The 16,253-nt window shown below is 43.1% G+C and overlaps 1 protein-coding gene across 1 annotated transcript in view; it reads right to left on the bottom strand.

Annotated features, from left to right (window-relative positions):
• FGF2 (fibroblast growth factor 2) overlaps window positions 1-16,253 on the bottom strand; it is a 25,215-nt gene extending 8,962 nt beyond the window's left edge. Inside the window, exon 1 of the mRNA XM_083457692.1 lies at window positions 16,035-16,253. Within this exon, the coding sequence (XP_083313818.1) occupies window positions 16,035-16,221 (187 nt within the window). The 5' untranslated portion in view covers window positions 16,222-16,253. The remainder of the gene's footprint in view (window positions 1-16,034) is intronic.

The following is a 16,253-nucleotide window of genomic DNA, read 5'->3' as shown; positions in this document are numbered from 1 at the left end:
CTTGGTGTTCTCTTTGAACCCAACAACCTTGCTTAACCATTCTTTGTTTGACCACCCCATTCCATGGGACAAGGGCACAAGGCAAAAGAAGCTGAAAAACAAGCCAAGCTTTGGAGAAACAAGCCACAGCTTGCTTGCTAGTCTGTAAGATGGCACATGGTTTGTCTAACTAATGAAGGTTAAACTAAGTCACCAGTGGAGCTAAGTGTTTTGTTGAGCTAGGGCTCAAGCCTCCTCAACCTTGGCCCTCCAGATGTTTTTTGGCCTACAACTCCCATAATCCCTAGCTAGCAGGATCAGTGGTCAGGGATGATGGGAATTGTAGTCTCAAAACATCTGGAGGGCCGAAGTTGAGGAAGCCTGTATTAGAACAAAGCAGAACATGTTATATTAATGAGCCAAAGATTAGAACGACTTTGAAGCAGATGTGGCAGGGACATCAGAAGTGAAAGGAGAGAAAGGGGGACATCATAAATATTCTGTTGAAATAGAGAACTGGATGGTTGAGGTAGATGGGCTGTAGCGGTAGAGCACTTGCTTTGAAAGCAGACAGTCCCAGGGTCAATCCCAGTTGGTGTGGACAAAGACTGCACTAGATGGACCAATGTCCAAATCAGCAGCTTCTTGTGGGTGAATTGCAGAAAAGGCCTCCCACAGTAAGTGCCCCAATGCCCTTAAAGATGGGCATATTGGGCTACTGGTCACCTGGTGACTGAACAGCAATAGGTGCTTGGATGCATGTTTTACATTCAAACTATGAAGGAATCACTCAGAAAGAGTGTGACTATACTATGAATTTACTTCAGTACATCTTTACTTGAAAGATGAATGCTGTCTCTCTTAAATTAAAGGAAACCCGAAGTTATTTGATTTTGCATCAGCTTTCCAAGTTATAAAACCCTTCTACTGTCCATGTTTTTCTATATACAAAAAAGATGTGCAAGGATACAGGTGCAACAGACTTTGTACTTGTATTATACAACAGAATTTCTGTGAAAGGCCTCATTTCAGGGGAATGCTAACAGATAATTTGGGATTAGCTGGCATATCCTGCAAAGGACCAGTGCTGCTTAATATAGAACAAGCTTCTGAATGGAGAATGGGAGCTGTTCAGTTGTGGTTATTTTCTGCTCAATGCCAGCTTTAATTTTTATGCATTACATAATAGTGGGAAACACTAGTTCTAGCTAGTACAAATGACATAATGCATGTAACAAATGCATTTATACTTTAGTGTAGCTATTTCTTCTAAAAGTATTTACAACTTAGCTGCAACAAGTTGTCCCTCGTATTATAGAGTCCGTGTTACAGAGGCAACAAGCTAGTTGTCCCCCAAGTTTCAGAGGGCTGACAGTTAAGAAATTTTGTGGAGAAGCCAGTCATTTCAATGGTGGTTTTGTAGTGCTTTCAATAACTTTTCTATGTAAAAAACACACTCTGAGTTGTATACTGGTTATTTCTGTAATTGTTCTAACAGCACAATCCAATGAATTGTGTTATAAATGAATTCCATTTTGTAGAAAGAGGCTTACTCTTTAGTAAGTGTGTGGAGGACTTTGGCCTTATACCACAATTCTACACCTATCTACTCAGAAGTAAGTCCCATTGAGTTTAATGGAGCTTATTCCCAGGTAAATGGGTATAACATATGGGATTGGGTGCATACTTTTTCCTGGAAGTAAGCCTTATAAAACACAATGGTACATGAAAACAAACATGAATAGGATTGCTTTGTAAATCTGGTAAAAGCAATCAGTACATATTTTGTTTCCAAAGCACCTGGTTTATGAATAATGTTTAAGGTGGTGGCACTGAAAACACTGTCTCTGGGCTGAGGACCAAAATGCCTGTGACATTTATACTGAGAATGAGTTTCCATACAACTCCTACTTCCAGAGGCGAGGAATTAATGAATTGTCAAAAACACGAACAACTTATACATTGTTTTTAATGGCACTCATATATGCCTCCCTAGGAATCCTACCCCTTTTCATTCAGTTTCGCTAGTTCTGTCCTTCAAAACCCAATTCATATTGTGGCACGTAAGGAGAACAGGCACCTAAGGCTGCAATGAATTCAATGAGACTTACTTCTGAGTAGACATGCATAAGATTACACAGCGAGATTCACACCACTACCAGCATCCTTAGCCACAGCTATGTCTCCGTGATGGATTTCTCGTTTTGATAAGCACGGTTATTTATTTATTCCAATGTATATCCTGCCCTTCCCCGCCAAAGAAGGCATACAAAATAGTTTCAAAAATATAATTAAAAATAAAAAAGGATATTTTAAACTTCTATAAAATAATTTCTTGGTTGCCAGTAACCATATCTTTCAGCCACCAAATGGTAAACAGGAATGTTTTTAGATTCTTTCTGAATGCTAATAGTAAGGGATACAGCTGCACCTCACAAATGGGAAACTGCCCCCGAGGCTGTATCAGAACATCAGAATCACAGCAATATAAACTGGAGTCCAATATAAACACAATCCCTGTACAGCTAGTTGTTCATTCTCCCACCCAAACCCCACACAGTTAAAATATTTTTATATAAGCCGTTACAAAAGCTTAGTCCATTTTAAGACAGTTTTAATCCCATGATCAGCACTTAATATTGTCTAGCCTAGCTGTCTCCCTGCCTCCCCATCCCTCGTCTTTTTTTTTAGTAACTTCTGTGATAATCTTGTCTCCCGAATATTTGATTATCAAATAAGAGATCGTTATACACAACAAATCAAAATCCAGATAATGTGAGAAAGCAAATAAAAAGCATTTGAATCTTACAAGGAGAGCAAAGAAGGTGAAGAAAAATCATACACACCATCTGAACTTTTACCATCTCTCTAGCGTGCAACTAATTTACATCAACTGACAAAATAATCAGCAAAACACTTCAGTTTACAAGAAGGGAGTTTGTGTACTCACTGAAAAAACCCAGGCTGCACGTCCCTGGATCAATGACTACCATTACTACCATCTCTGCTACGGAAAAGGCAGTTCCAAGCCAAGAGTTCGAGGCCCATCTCCAACATATTTGCAGAGGCCCTCTAAGGAAAATCCTTTCATGAGGCCCCTGCGTGACATTCACTGCGGTTAAGTAACTGGGCCAAATGCATATAAGTTAAATCTTGCTCCTGCACATTCAACTAAAGAGCACAGGAACAATTAATTGGGAGTCTTCTTTGCCTGGTACTAGAAAGCAGCTAAACGTACCTCCAAGAACTAATATACTCAGGGAAGGATGCTAAAAGACGTGAAAGTTGGAAGCGAACTCAATGGGACTCACCTCCAAATAGACATGCATAGGATTATACTGGAAAAGACACTTCACACAATATAAACATACACAAATAGGCAAAAGGGCTCGCCAACCATAGTCTATGTAGTGCTTTCAGATGGAGCTTTTAACGCAACCCAGTCGTTGCTCTCCTGCTATAAGTGACAGCAGCTGACTTTCTACACTTCAGCAGCGACAGCATTTTTTTACATATGCATCCTGCTAGGTTCTGTTCATACTGGTGGCTGTAATACAGCCACATGGATAAGCAGGGCCGTCTTTAGCATACGCGCCACCGGGGTGCAAAGATCCGCCCAGCACCCCCAAATTTAGTGCTGCCCACGTCTACACCCAAGATATACTTCTCCGCGGTTGCAGGTGAGGCCACGGCAGTGGCATCCTGCTCTTCTGAGTCTTGCTGTCATCGCCCCTCAAGAACCGGGTGTCCAAGCTTCACAAAGGGGCGCAGCTTCACATCCAGGTGCTTTTAAAAGCTCCCCAGGAGGAGGAAGGAGAAGAAGAGGGACACAGCAGCCGCTGGGCAAGACAGCAATGCTTCTCCATACAGGGCGGGACTCCGGGGAGGAGAAAGCGGCCAGGGTGGAGGCGGCAGCAGCGGCTGGCTTTGAATGTCAGCTTGATCAAAATTATTTATTATTTCATAACAGGTAGGTAGTTAAGAGCTTATGTGGCTTCAGAGGCGGGCGCCTGGCGCACCCGCAGAATTTGGCACCCAGGTGCCCTACACCCCTTGCACCCCCAGGTAAAGACGGTCCTGTGGATAAGTAAGAGACTGGGTGTCAAATCACATCATTTCAACATGTTGGTTTTTTTTTTAAAAAGCAATTGCTTCATTTGTGCTAAAGCTTTTTGGGTTGTTTGTTTAAGAACTACTATTATATGACTACTTTAATCATGTTTAAAGCAAAAAAAAAAGTGCATTTTAGTGTAATTTTAAAAATATAGATTTAAAATATAAACATCCTGCTAACATGATGCTTACCAGAAGGGTAATGGTGAATCTAAGATGTGGCAATTGGGTTCACTACCTGAAATGTTCCCAGAACAAGTCAGACCTTTAAAAATGATGGGGGAAAGCAGCACAAAGGCCATCTATACCTGCAGAGGTTGCTTTGCTGTTCCATTCCTTTGATGTAGAATATATTTTACAAGCTCTCGGAACAATCCGAAGAACAGGGAAATTATAGGAGAAGATTTAATTATGACCTATAGATATGCGATTCAGCCTTACATGTTATGCACACACACATAAAAAAAGATGGTTGCTGTGAGAAGAGGATGCTTGACTAGATGTGCCACTGGCCTCCAGCAAGCTCCTCTCATGTTCTTAAAAACACAGTTTACAAATCTACAGTTGCAAAATTGTAACCTGTCACAAGGCCTTAAAAAGTGGACACTCAGGAACCTGAAATAAATAAGTGATATAGATTCCGGTTCACGAACAGAAAATAGCTTTCTGATCTCAGAAAACTTAGGAAGAACCCTAACTTATAAGCAGTGTAAGTCGTTTAGACTGTCAGCATCTATTTCCCTGTTCAAACATAACACAAATAGGGCACTGTCAACAGCTTGCCACTGGCTAAAAGGTAATAGACTGCAGGGAGAAGGGCAGGGAGAGTCTCCAAAGTCATTTATAGGTTCCTAAATCAATACAGGGATGCGTGTGGTGCTGTGGTCTAAACCACTGAGCCTCTTGGGCTTGCCAATTGGAAGCTTGGCGTTTCGAATCCCTGTGACAGGGTGAGCTCCAGTTTCTCGGTCCCAGCTCCTGCCAACCAAGCAGTTCGAAAGCACATCTAAGTGCAAGTAGATAAATAGGTACCGCTCCAGCGGGAAGGTAAATGGCGTTTCCATGCGCTGCTGGCCACATGACCCAGAAAAACTATCTGCAGACAAATGCCAGCTCCCTCAGTCTATAGGGCGAGATGAGCGCCGCAACCCCAGAGTTGTTTGCAACTGGACTTAACTGTCAGGGGTCCTTTACCTTTTTAAAAAATAAATACAACACCGAAATATGCATCAGTATGCTTCCAGCAACCAACTCCTGCCAAGAGGCTATCACATTCTCAACCAGCCACAGCCTCCTAACACGTTTCAAGGGAAATGTTAAGACTATGATTCTGTTATATAATCTGAGAGACTAAAAAACCAATCTACGTTCCCCATGAGATAAATCACAAATCTCTTAACGTTCGCTAAAAAAAACCCCTGTACTGCAGATGCAAGAGACTGCAAATTTGTTCATAGAAGCAATGGAGAGGGGCTTATAACCCTTTCTCACTGCACAATTTTTATGATCAAGGATCAATTTCCAGTGAAGATAACCCCAGCAGATAAGCCCAGCAGTCCAATGAGAGAAAACAGAGAGGGGTGATTTGGGGGCGGGGGCGGGGGAAGACTTAGTACCCCTTTCCCCCAGAAGCCTAATGTGCTCTAAATCACCCCCACTGCCCCACTCGTTTTCATAAGGATTCAGTAGTGCCCCAATTTTAATTTGTGGGCTTTGCTTACATCTGGTTGTATCCAGCATACTGCTAAATTAAAGTCACTCATTGGCATACTTGCTCCACTAGCTTTGAACCAGTGGAATGTTATTGCAAAAGAGAGCGCAGAAGCAGGTTGCTGCTAACTTTGTTGTGCAACAGACTGTGAAAGGTGTTGCACGAGTTTCTGCTAATGCAACTACTCCTCTGTTGTACAACACTAAAACTCATTCATCTGCTAGCAGAAGAGACCTTGCATTAGCAGACAGCAAACGCTGGATACAGCCCAATATTGTTTAGTTAGGCCTAAGGCTCTGGAAAAACAGTAAAGCAAGTTAGGTAAAATAATAATAATAATAATAATAATAATAATAATAATAATAATAATAATAATAATAAAATAATAATAATAATAATAATAATAATAATAATAATAATAATATTTTATTTATACCCCGCCCTCCCCAGCCAAGGCCGGGCTCAGAGCGGCTTACAAGCAATAATAAAAATAAGTTGAATGATTACAACTTAAAAACGAAATTAAAATACAACATTAAAATATTGAAACATTAAAATATTAAAACGTAGCCTCCTCGCAGGAGGAGAAGGAAAAGAAAAAAGAAAGAGAGGGAGGGAATCAAATTGGCTCCAAGCCAAAGGCCAGGCGGAACAACTCTGTCTTACAGGCCCTGCGGAAAGAAATCAGATCCTGCAGGGCCCTGGTCTCATGAGGCAGAGCATTCCACCAGGCCGGAGCCAGAGTTGAAAAGGCCCTGGCTCTGGTTGAAGCCAATCTAACTTCCTTAGGGCCCGGAACCAATAGGGTGTTGCTATTTATGGACCTTGAGGCTCTCCGTGGGGCATATCGGGAGAGGCGGTCCCGTAGGTACGAGGGTCCTAGGCCGTGAAGGGCTTTAAAGGTCAAAAGCAGCACCTTAAATCTGACCCTGTACTCCACCGGGAGCCAGTGCAGCTTGAAAAGCACTGGATGAATATGCTCACATGGCAGAGACCCCGTGAGGAGCCTCACTGCAGCATTCTGCATCCGCTGGAGTTTCTGGGACAGCTTCAAGGGCAGCCCCGCGTAGAGCGAATTACAGTAGTCAAGCCTGGAGATGACCGTCGCATGGATCACTGTGGCCAGGTTGGGGCGGGAAAGGTAAGGGACCAACTGCTTGATGCGGCGAAGGTGGAAAAATGTCGCCTTGGCTGTTGCTGTAACTTGCGCCTCCATGGAAAGGGAGGCATCAAGGATTACACCCAAACTCTTAATGGAAGGCAATGGCACTAATTGGGCCCCCACAAGAGAAGGGACCTCTGTCTTCGAAGAGGACCTCTGTCTTCGAAGGATTTAGTTTCAATCGGCTCCCACGAAACCATCCAGCCACAGCTTCCAAGCATCTGGTCAGTGTGTTTGGGGCCGAGTCGGTGTGGCCATCCATCAGCAGATAGAGCTAAGTGTCATCAGCATATTGGTGACAGCCCAGCCCAAAGTTCTGGATAATCTGGGAAAGGGGGCGCATAAAGATGTTAAAAAGCATCGGGGAGAGAATTGCGCCCTGCGGCACTCCACACACCAAGGAGTGGCGCGGCGACATTTCCCTCCCTAGTGCCACCCTCTGTCCCCGACCAGAGATAAAAGAGCACAGCCAGTTACGGGCTATGCCCTGTATCCCCATGTCTGCGAGGCGGTGGTCCAGAAGATCATGATTGACCATGTCAAAGGCTGCTGACAAATCTAAAAGGATCAGCAGTCCTGACCCACCTCGATCCAGCTGTCTACAGAGATCATCTGTTAGGGCAACCAGAGCTGTCTCGGTCCCAAAACCAGGACGGAAACCGGACTGAAATGGATCTAAAGCCGATGTTTCCTCCAGAAACCTACCAAGCTGTTCGGCAACCGCTCTGTCAATTACCTTACCCAGATATGGAAGATTTGAAACTGGGCGGTAATTGGATAGGTCTAAGGGATCTACTGAAGTTTTCTTTAAGAGTGGACACACCACTGCTTCCTTCAGTTCCCCTGGGAATGTCCCCGTGTCAAGGGACAAATTGCTAATTTCAACCAGGGGGGTCCGCGCGACATCTGGACACTCCCTAATCAGCCAAGACGGGCACGGATCAAGGAGGCAGGTGGTGGGCCTACCAACTTGGAGGAATCTATGTAGTATGACTAGAACATTTACACAAAACTGATAAAGAAAATAGAATGCAGGTTGAATAAAACTGATGTAGGTATCTTTGATTGATGAAAGCTTAGGTTGCCTAAAAGCAAAAAAGGAGGACGCTTTAAAAATGATTTACTAAGACACTGAATCTGGTGTAACGGAACTTAGGAAGTACTTCAATGGTCCCTAAGAAGATGTCCCAGAAACAACATAATCTGGAGGTTATCCTTCTCTACGATCAGAGACAGAGATGACTTGACCACTGCACTTCATTGTAAGGGTGCAAGCCACTTTCTCTTTCGAAGCAAAAAATGTGGGGCACACATTATCTAAATACTGTATATATGTAACAAATAGCAAGTTGAGAAACTCGGAACTGATGCCATACTTTACCTCCGATACAGCAGTATTATTATTAATGAATGCAGCGCAGCAACGTAATGAAAACATAGCTGAAGATGACACCCACAAATCCATAAACAAGGTGATCTATTATTTTTGTCATCAAGCAGTCATGAGATTGCACTGAGCCAAATAGAACTGTTATTCCTTTAAAAAAGTGCTGTTGTTTTCATTCTGTGATTGCATGCTTACTAACCAAAAGTGAGTTCTGATTTCATTTGGTTATTCACATCAAAGTCCACTAAAACAAGGTAGGCTTTATAGAAGGCATAACAATGCTTAAGATTCCCTTAGCAGAGGAAGAACAGGATGCCTTGATTTGTTCATTTTTTTTGTCCTTGTAGCAGCAGCAGCAGCACTAAACTTCAACCAGGAACCAAATCTAGGACCCCATGAATAACTGCACTTTTGTTTGGTACACAATCACCTTTTTGCTTCCAAGGGACAGCAGGAGAGCAGGGAGCCTTAGTGGAAAAAATGATCAGAGGAGAACAGGTTAAGCAGTCTTCTGCCTCACTATTCATTCTTCCAGTCAAACTGGCAGCCTCCCACAATTGCCTTCCTTTAGAAAGAGAGAGAAAGAGGCATCTGCTGTGTAACATCAAGCAAGCAACTAAGGATGACATTTTCCTGGGAATCTTACAAGGACCGGGGAAAAAATGACAAGAATTGTAAAAAGGGTTAATATAAGAACTGGAGAGAAAAAATGAGGCAGAACGGAGATGGTAGCTGGAGAGAAAAAGTAACTTCTAGCTTCTTCTTTTTACAAAAACAGGGTGGGAATAAATGAAAGAAGGCAAGGTGGACCATGAAAAAGTCAATTTAAAATGAGAGAGGACAGAAGACGGGGTGAAAATTAGCAAAAGGAAAGGAAATTATTCCAACAGAACATGATTCAGCTCTAAAAATGGTGAGAAAACAGGATGGTTTTTAGTGAGAGAAAGAATAGGAAACTGAGGGTGCATGATGAGAGAGAAAAGGAGGGTTTTTTATTCATCACCTGGTAAGGTTTCTGGCTGCAAATGTTAAGCGTTAGAAAGCCAAAGGTGGAAGAGACATTATGGAAGCCTAAAAGTGGCCAGCGTGGTTCCCTTGAGATATTGTTAGACTACAGCTCCCATCATCCCCAGATGACACAGGCAGCAGCTAGGGATGATGGGAGCTGTAGTCCAACAACATCTGGAGGACACCACATTGGCTAGCCCTGACCTAGATAGCCATGCACCATTCACTTGAGAAAGCAGAGTACAGAATACTGGGGAAGAGTACTATTACAGCGTAGAAAATGTGAATGATCATTAACCTTTAGCCATGGGCCCTTAGAAGAAAAAAAGGATTGTAAGGAAGGGATAGAACAGGAAGAAAGTGGGACCAAAAGAAATCATGACCCCAGTTTAGGCACAAGCAAATAGCTTGATAATGAAGTCAACGAACCAACCTGGTTAGAGTAGCAGGCTTTTCGCCAGAAAAAAAGCCTCTGAGAGAAATGTGAGTATGAAGCAGAATTAAAGGTTACCTAACTTTTCCTTAAGAAAAAAGACATCCTTTCCTGAGCAGGTAATCAGCACTGTCAAACCGGACAGCACCAACCATATGTTCAACACTGCATGGGACCCTAATCCATAAACAAGCATCATATAAATGGATCCAGTTGCTGGACACAGGAATCAAGCCATGTTTGTGCACATGAAGCATCTATGATGTTAATGTATTTTCCTCTATTAATTTTTTGCATTGTAATTTTTATTTCTGAACCATGTTGCAATTTTAAATGAAAAGTGGTAAATAAATGGCATAAATAAATAAATGGGGCACACAAGTCCAAGTCCAGAAAAAAGGCCCATGCAGGACAGTTGAATTTCAAATATGAACTATTGTTGCTGAGTGCAAGTAATCTGTCATATATGAAAAACCACAATGTTTAGTGTCAGCCTCAAATCAAGGTTCATTGACTGTTCCGCATTATTAGTTTTGTTTGGGTTATTTAAAAAAGCACTCTCAAATATATTTTAATTGGATATTAATCCAAACCATTTCATTTAAGGGACATACACGCTGCTGGTATCTGTCTGTCTTGAGAGACAATGGAGTGCACCTCCGGGGATGAAGTCAAACCGCTGTGTCAGCAGCACCAAAGCAACTTCCCTGGGGCACGAGCCTGGGCTGTGTATATGGAGGTACCGGGTTGCCCAGATGACAAGACCTCATTCTGGGACTTGCTGATGTGGTCCAAAGGAAAGCAGGGCAATATGTTTGACACCAGCTTGGCTGCAGGGGCTGCCAGAAAGAGACTCACAAGGCACCATCCAACTGTCTTAGGGACTCCACTCCGTATTTGTGTATGGTTTGCTCCTTAGCCTTTTCTTCTCACAAAGATATCCCGCAAGGCAGCGGAGGTTTAGGATCAGAGTTTTCCTTCTCCTAGATGGGCTACCTTCCCAGGTTGAGGAGTCCCATTCCCACCCACCCACTCATGATGCACATGCAGAAACCGTCTTCTTGACCACTGGCCCCACTATTGGTCTCATCCGCTCAATCAGCTGTCTTCACGTGCAGGGGAAGTCCCAAACTCACTGAGGGTTTGAGACCCAATCAGCTACCCTCACCTGCTTTAGAACACTTCTAAGTTGTCATTATTTTTAGGGGGGGTGCAGTCACCTACCAGCAAAGTCAGCTTGTGCAATTAAAACTGATTTTGAGTTCTTGGGCAATAAACTTGCTTCCTTCCAAAATTGGATTTTTTGCAATTTTTTTAAAGTAAAGGTGAAACCACTGGAAAGTATGGGGGTAACATTTGTTTAATATGCAACATTGTTTAACCTTCCTGCAAACAAATCAGAATGAATGCCTGACAAAACAGCCATTGCTCTCTAACCTCCCTATAAATTTTGTGCAAACAAATCAAAATGAATGCTCAATAAACTGGTCACTGGAAATGAACGCTAGTTTTCCTCAGGCTGTACTTTATTGTTCTTTTCACACATGGGCACCTTTCCTCCTATCCCTTGCTGGGGGTGAAATCTAGCTGAGTCATGTTTTCTGATAACCACCCAGAATTCTCAGTTCTTTAGCATACACAGATGATATAAAGTTTGTCCAATGCAAGTATTGCCTCAGGGCAACCTATACTGATAGCCCAACACAAAGGAATCTGATAGGAAACAGATAAAAATATATTTAACACAGAATACTGTTAGTGTAGATCTCAAGCAGACTTGTGATGGGAAAATATATCATTAAGCCTCATGCCACTCTGCATACATTTTACCAAGTTTCAGTGATGCTCCTTACAAGAGATCCCTCAATCTTTCAGAACATGTTAGGCAATAGCCACATACAAAGCTGAAAAGGGTAAATGTGGAAGGGAGGGCAGGGGAGGGAAATGGGCTAGAAAATTTTTGTGTGTGTTTCTTGTATCGTATGTGCAAGTACCACAGAACCCTGTGCTTCCACTTTTTGGTAAAAAAGAACAGCTTTGAGGACCAAGTAATATATCAACATGCTGAGAAAAACTCTTGCTCACAAAGGAATGAACGATTAGGTCAAGCTGTGCTTTTAATCTTCAGCACATACCAACTTGTAGTGATGCAAGTTACTGTAAGCACATCTCTTCTAAGAACTAATCCACTAATGAGTTCTTATCTCCCAGAGATCACTTGTTTCCGATATACAGCTTAAATGCATCTAAGATTACAAATAAATATTTACAGGCCCTGCAACGGGGTGAAAAGATTATGAACAAATGATATATTCCACACGCTCAAAAATACAAATACTATCCTTTATTATAAACATGGGCAGTGTAAGTAGAGTATTATGCTTTGTTCTGTAATCCATTTTATGTAAACAGTGTAGGGGGAAATGTAGTGAGGAAATGAAGTTAACACATATGAGGCCATGTAATCACCATGAATGTTTTAGCACTGCTCTGTATTTTAATACTTTTAATGTTTCTATGTATGATTGAATATAGATTCAGCTTAAATCAGCTGAATCTTTGCCCAGACTTGTTTCTGATAGCAGAAAAAGAACTTTCCAGAACCACATTTTCTGTTCATGGGAATTAAACTGCAGCAAGTGTAATGCCTGAAGGACTTAACACCCAGATCTCCTCGGAATCCCAGCCTGAAGCTAGCAAATTCATATATGACTCACAAAGATACATAGATCTTTACAACCTTAACCTTTTGTCACAGAAGCACCCTACAACTATACTTATTTGAAACTGATATTAGTAGTAGAAGAGCAACACCCAGCAGTATTTGAACATGCAATACAAGAAATACAGTATTCACCCACCTGACTACCAACAGCTCCAAATCCACATTAGCTGTTTGTGGCCACAGTGATGTTAATAACTGTTCACTCAGCTTCCATTCTCTAGGAGCTGACAGATGACATACTTACCACCAAATCTCAATGCACAAGCGAAGGAAAGACTGCTGCCTAATACTCTGACAGTATCCCCATCTCTTCCCCACTGACTGCTTCCTCCTCTAGCCCCCCCCCCCCCGGGTTATGCCCCCAATCCTGGCCACAAGCAACTCCTGCGATTTGCTGCTCAGAGGCACCTGTCAATCAGAACCCAGCTGAGTCAAGAGCCCTTGCCAACATTCCTTTGTTCCTAATCCTGGAACCACCTCCAGAGGCTATGAATTTTAGAGTACACAGTGCTGTACTAATCTACTTAATATAAAATTAAATAGATCAATACTCTGCCTTAGATTTAGACTTTCCTTATGATTGTGTCTACCCACTGTTTCTTCCATGGTCCTAAATAAACTTCAATCAAATTTCTGGGCTATACTGGTTTCTGGACACACTCAAAGGCTTGTTTATTTCACCAACAACAACATTACTCTGCTTCTGATTTAAAGTGCTTGGGAGGTCAGGACAGGTGACAGGCTGAAGTTAGAATAGAATCATAAAGGTGGAGGGGACCATGAGGGTCATCTAGTCTAACTCTGTGCAGTGCAGGAATCTTATTTGCACAACAGCAAAAAGAGCCTGAACTCATAACCCTGAGAATAATTGCCTCATGCTCTACCGACTGAGAGACTTGGAATACAGCTGACTGTCTCCCTACACTCAAATAGACCCCCTTAAGGCAACTAAGAATCCTGAACCCCTTATTCAAGATGACAAATAATCAGGTGGCAGCGAGAAGGGAGAGGTGCAGGATGGGACAGCCATTGTTTGTGAGCTGCACCAGAGTGTATGCGGTGTTAGGAAAGGAGTAGTACCTCTAGTGGGGGACACGTCATGCTCCTTCTGTAATTGTTTGTCCACCTCTGGTCCCCACACTCTACTCAGATCATCTGTGGCTCCTAGAAGCTGTCAACATGCAATGGCAGCCACACTCTGGGAAACGGCTTTGACTAGCTGGCTAAACTAGATGAGGGGAGCCAGTGGGACTCAAACCCTTGCTGAGTTAGGGACTTCCCCTACATACAAAGACAGGCTCCGGTGGAACAAGGAGACAAGCCCAACAGCAGGTCCAATGGTCAAGAAGGTGGCTTCTGTACAAGCTGTAGAGAGAAGTGATTCTGATCTAAACCTCCACTGCCTTGCGGGATGTCTTTGGGAGAAGAAGAGGCTATGGAGTAAACCCTACACAAATCAGGAGTGGAGTCCCTAAGATGGTTGGATGGTGCCCTGTACGCCTCCTTCTGGCAACTCCTGCAGCCAAACTGGTGCCAAACGTATTGCTCTGCTTTCTTTTGGACCACATCAGTGAGACCAACGTGGGGGGGGGGCTTGTTACCCCCAGAGGTGCATGCCATTGTCTTTTGAGACAGATGGATGCAAAGAACACAGGAGCAAGTTTACCAACATTACCTGACACATTCAGAAAGTCTAAAGAATCCATTAAAAGGAGTTACACTAATTCCTAATAAAATGTAAGCAGACTAGCAAGAGAATTGATGCCGCATTTTACATGCCACAAGTCTTCTTGTGTTACCTAGATTGATCCCAAAATAACTCTGTGTTAAACGTACCATTAAGTCATTTGCAAATATGAGAACACTGAGGCAGACGGAATCCCCATAACATTAAAAATCACTGTATTCCAATGCAACTGGGAGTTCTAAAATTACAGGATTCTGTGTTAAAAGCAGATTTTGCTGTCAGTGCATTACAGGACATATGATGTTGCTCAACTAATCTTATTGTCACTATGAATGCCAATTCATAATTGGCATTCATAACCCTGAAATTCAAGTGCACCTAATAAATAAAACATTATATCTGCATGGAACAATGTTATAACAAAAAATATTTTACAATTCACCCAACGAATCAAAGGAGGAAGCATTTTAATATTCCAAAAACATTAGAATCCAAAAACTAGCTTTCTTCTTTTCTGTTCTTTTTAGGTACAACCTTCTTTCCCCCAGTTTCATGAGTTTGTCACCTCTTTTTACCAGTTTCCTTTATTTCTGAATAAGCTTAACACAAAACCCTCTCATTCTCAAAGCAACAATTGTGCCCATGACCAACAAGTCTCTTTGCAATAATGCTTATGGAATGGAATAAAGTATCAGGAGCCAGGGCGGGAGCGGCAAGTTATACAAGCCTTGGGATGAAAGAGATTCTGTGCTTCGAGGAGCATGTCTGGGATTGTTGGGAATCCTAGGACTGGTGCCCATTATGGGTTGCAGACACTCAGAAGACAGGTAAGGGGCCGAGCTGCAGTCAGTGTGACTTTGTGCATGGCATGAAAGGCAAAAGATACACAGATGCTACAGGAGTGTGCATAACACAATGCCAAAATAAAAATATAGAAGCAGGGGCAAGTGAAAAGATGAGGTGAAATGACACAACATGGAGAACAAAATTGGTTCAAAACTAGGACTGGTTATGTAGGAAGGATCTCAGGTGGTATCGACAGCTGAAGGTGAAGACAACAGGGAAGTCCATCTCTGCTGGACGTAAGTTTCTGAAGGCAGTGGACATAGCAATTATTTCCAGCAATTAGAGGGAAACCAGGGGAAAGTGGGCGATGGATGATGTTAAGCAATGTCAGTGCTAGGTAAGAGCAGGGAAGCTCCTATGGATGGGGATCATGTATTTGGCTGTGGGAACCATAGCATGTTGGTTGTGTGTGTGTAGAAAGCTGCAAGCAGTGATAGATCTTATTCTGACAACTGGCTTAAATTTTTGGGGGGAAAAACACTACCCACCAGCTACAGTTCCCACAGCCCGTTCTCCCTGCATTCCTAAACACAGCTGGGAGCCAGATGCATTGAATTTAATGGGACTTCACCTAGAGATTTGTTATATCTGCTCATCTGCCTTTTGCCCAGAGATGGCCTTCGTTTTAAACCAGAGGTGAGGAACCTGTGACCCTCCAGGTGTTGTTGAGACTTGACTTCCAACACCACTGACCACTGGCCATGCTGGCTGGGGCTGAGGGGAACTAGGAGTCCAAAATCTAGCCTGCCACAGGTCCCCCATCCCTGCTTTACTGCATTTTAAAAATATTTGTCACAGTTATTGTGGTGTTTTTGTTTGTTTTTCGAAACTTCATAAAACCCAAAGATAACCTTAGGAGATATCACCTGCGTGAAACCACAGCCAATGTTCTTTAAATTAACTGACCCTCGGGGAGTTTTAAAACATGGAGGCGCCTCACTCTGGTTTGTGAGGGCAGAGACGGCGGGCCGGTCGGTACTTACTGTACGGGTCGCTCTTCTCCCGGACTCCATCCACTCTGCCGTCGGGGTTGATCCTCAGGAAGAAGCCGCCGTTTTTGCAGTAGAGCCGCTTGGGATCCTTAAAGTGTCCGGGCGCGAAGGTGCCGCCACTGCCTCCGCCGCCGTCGTCGGGCAGCGCGGGGAGGGTGGTGATGCCGGCCGCAGCCATCCCCGCCGGGCCCGCCGCTGCCGAAGACGGCT

Source organism: Podarcis tiliguerta, assembly GCF_965153285.1.
Source record: "Podarcis tiliguerta genome assembly, chromosome: 9".
Classification (NCBI taxonomy): Eukaryota; Metazoa; Chordata; class Lepidosauria; order Squamata; family Lacertidae; genus Podarcis; species Podarcis tiliguerta.
This window is presented reverse-complemented; position numbering and strand designations above follow the sequence as displayed.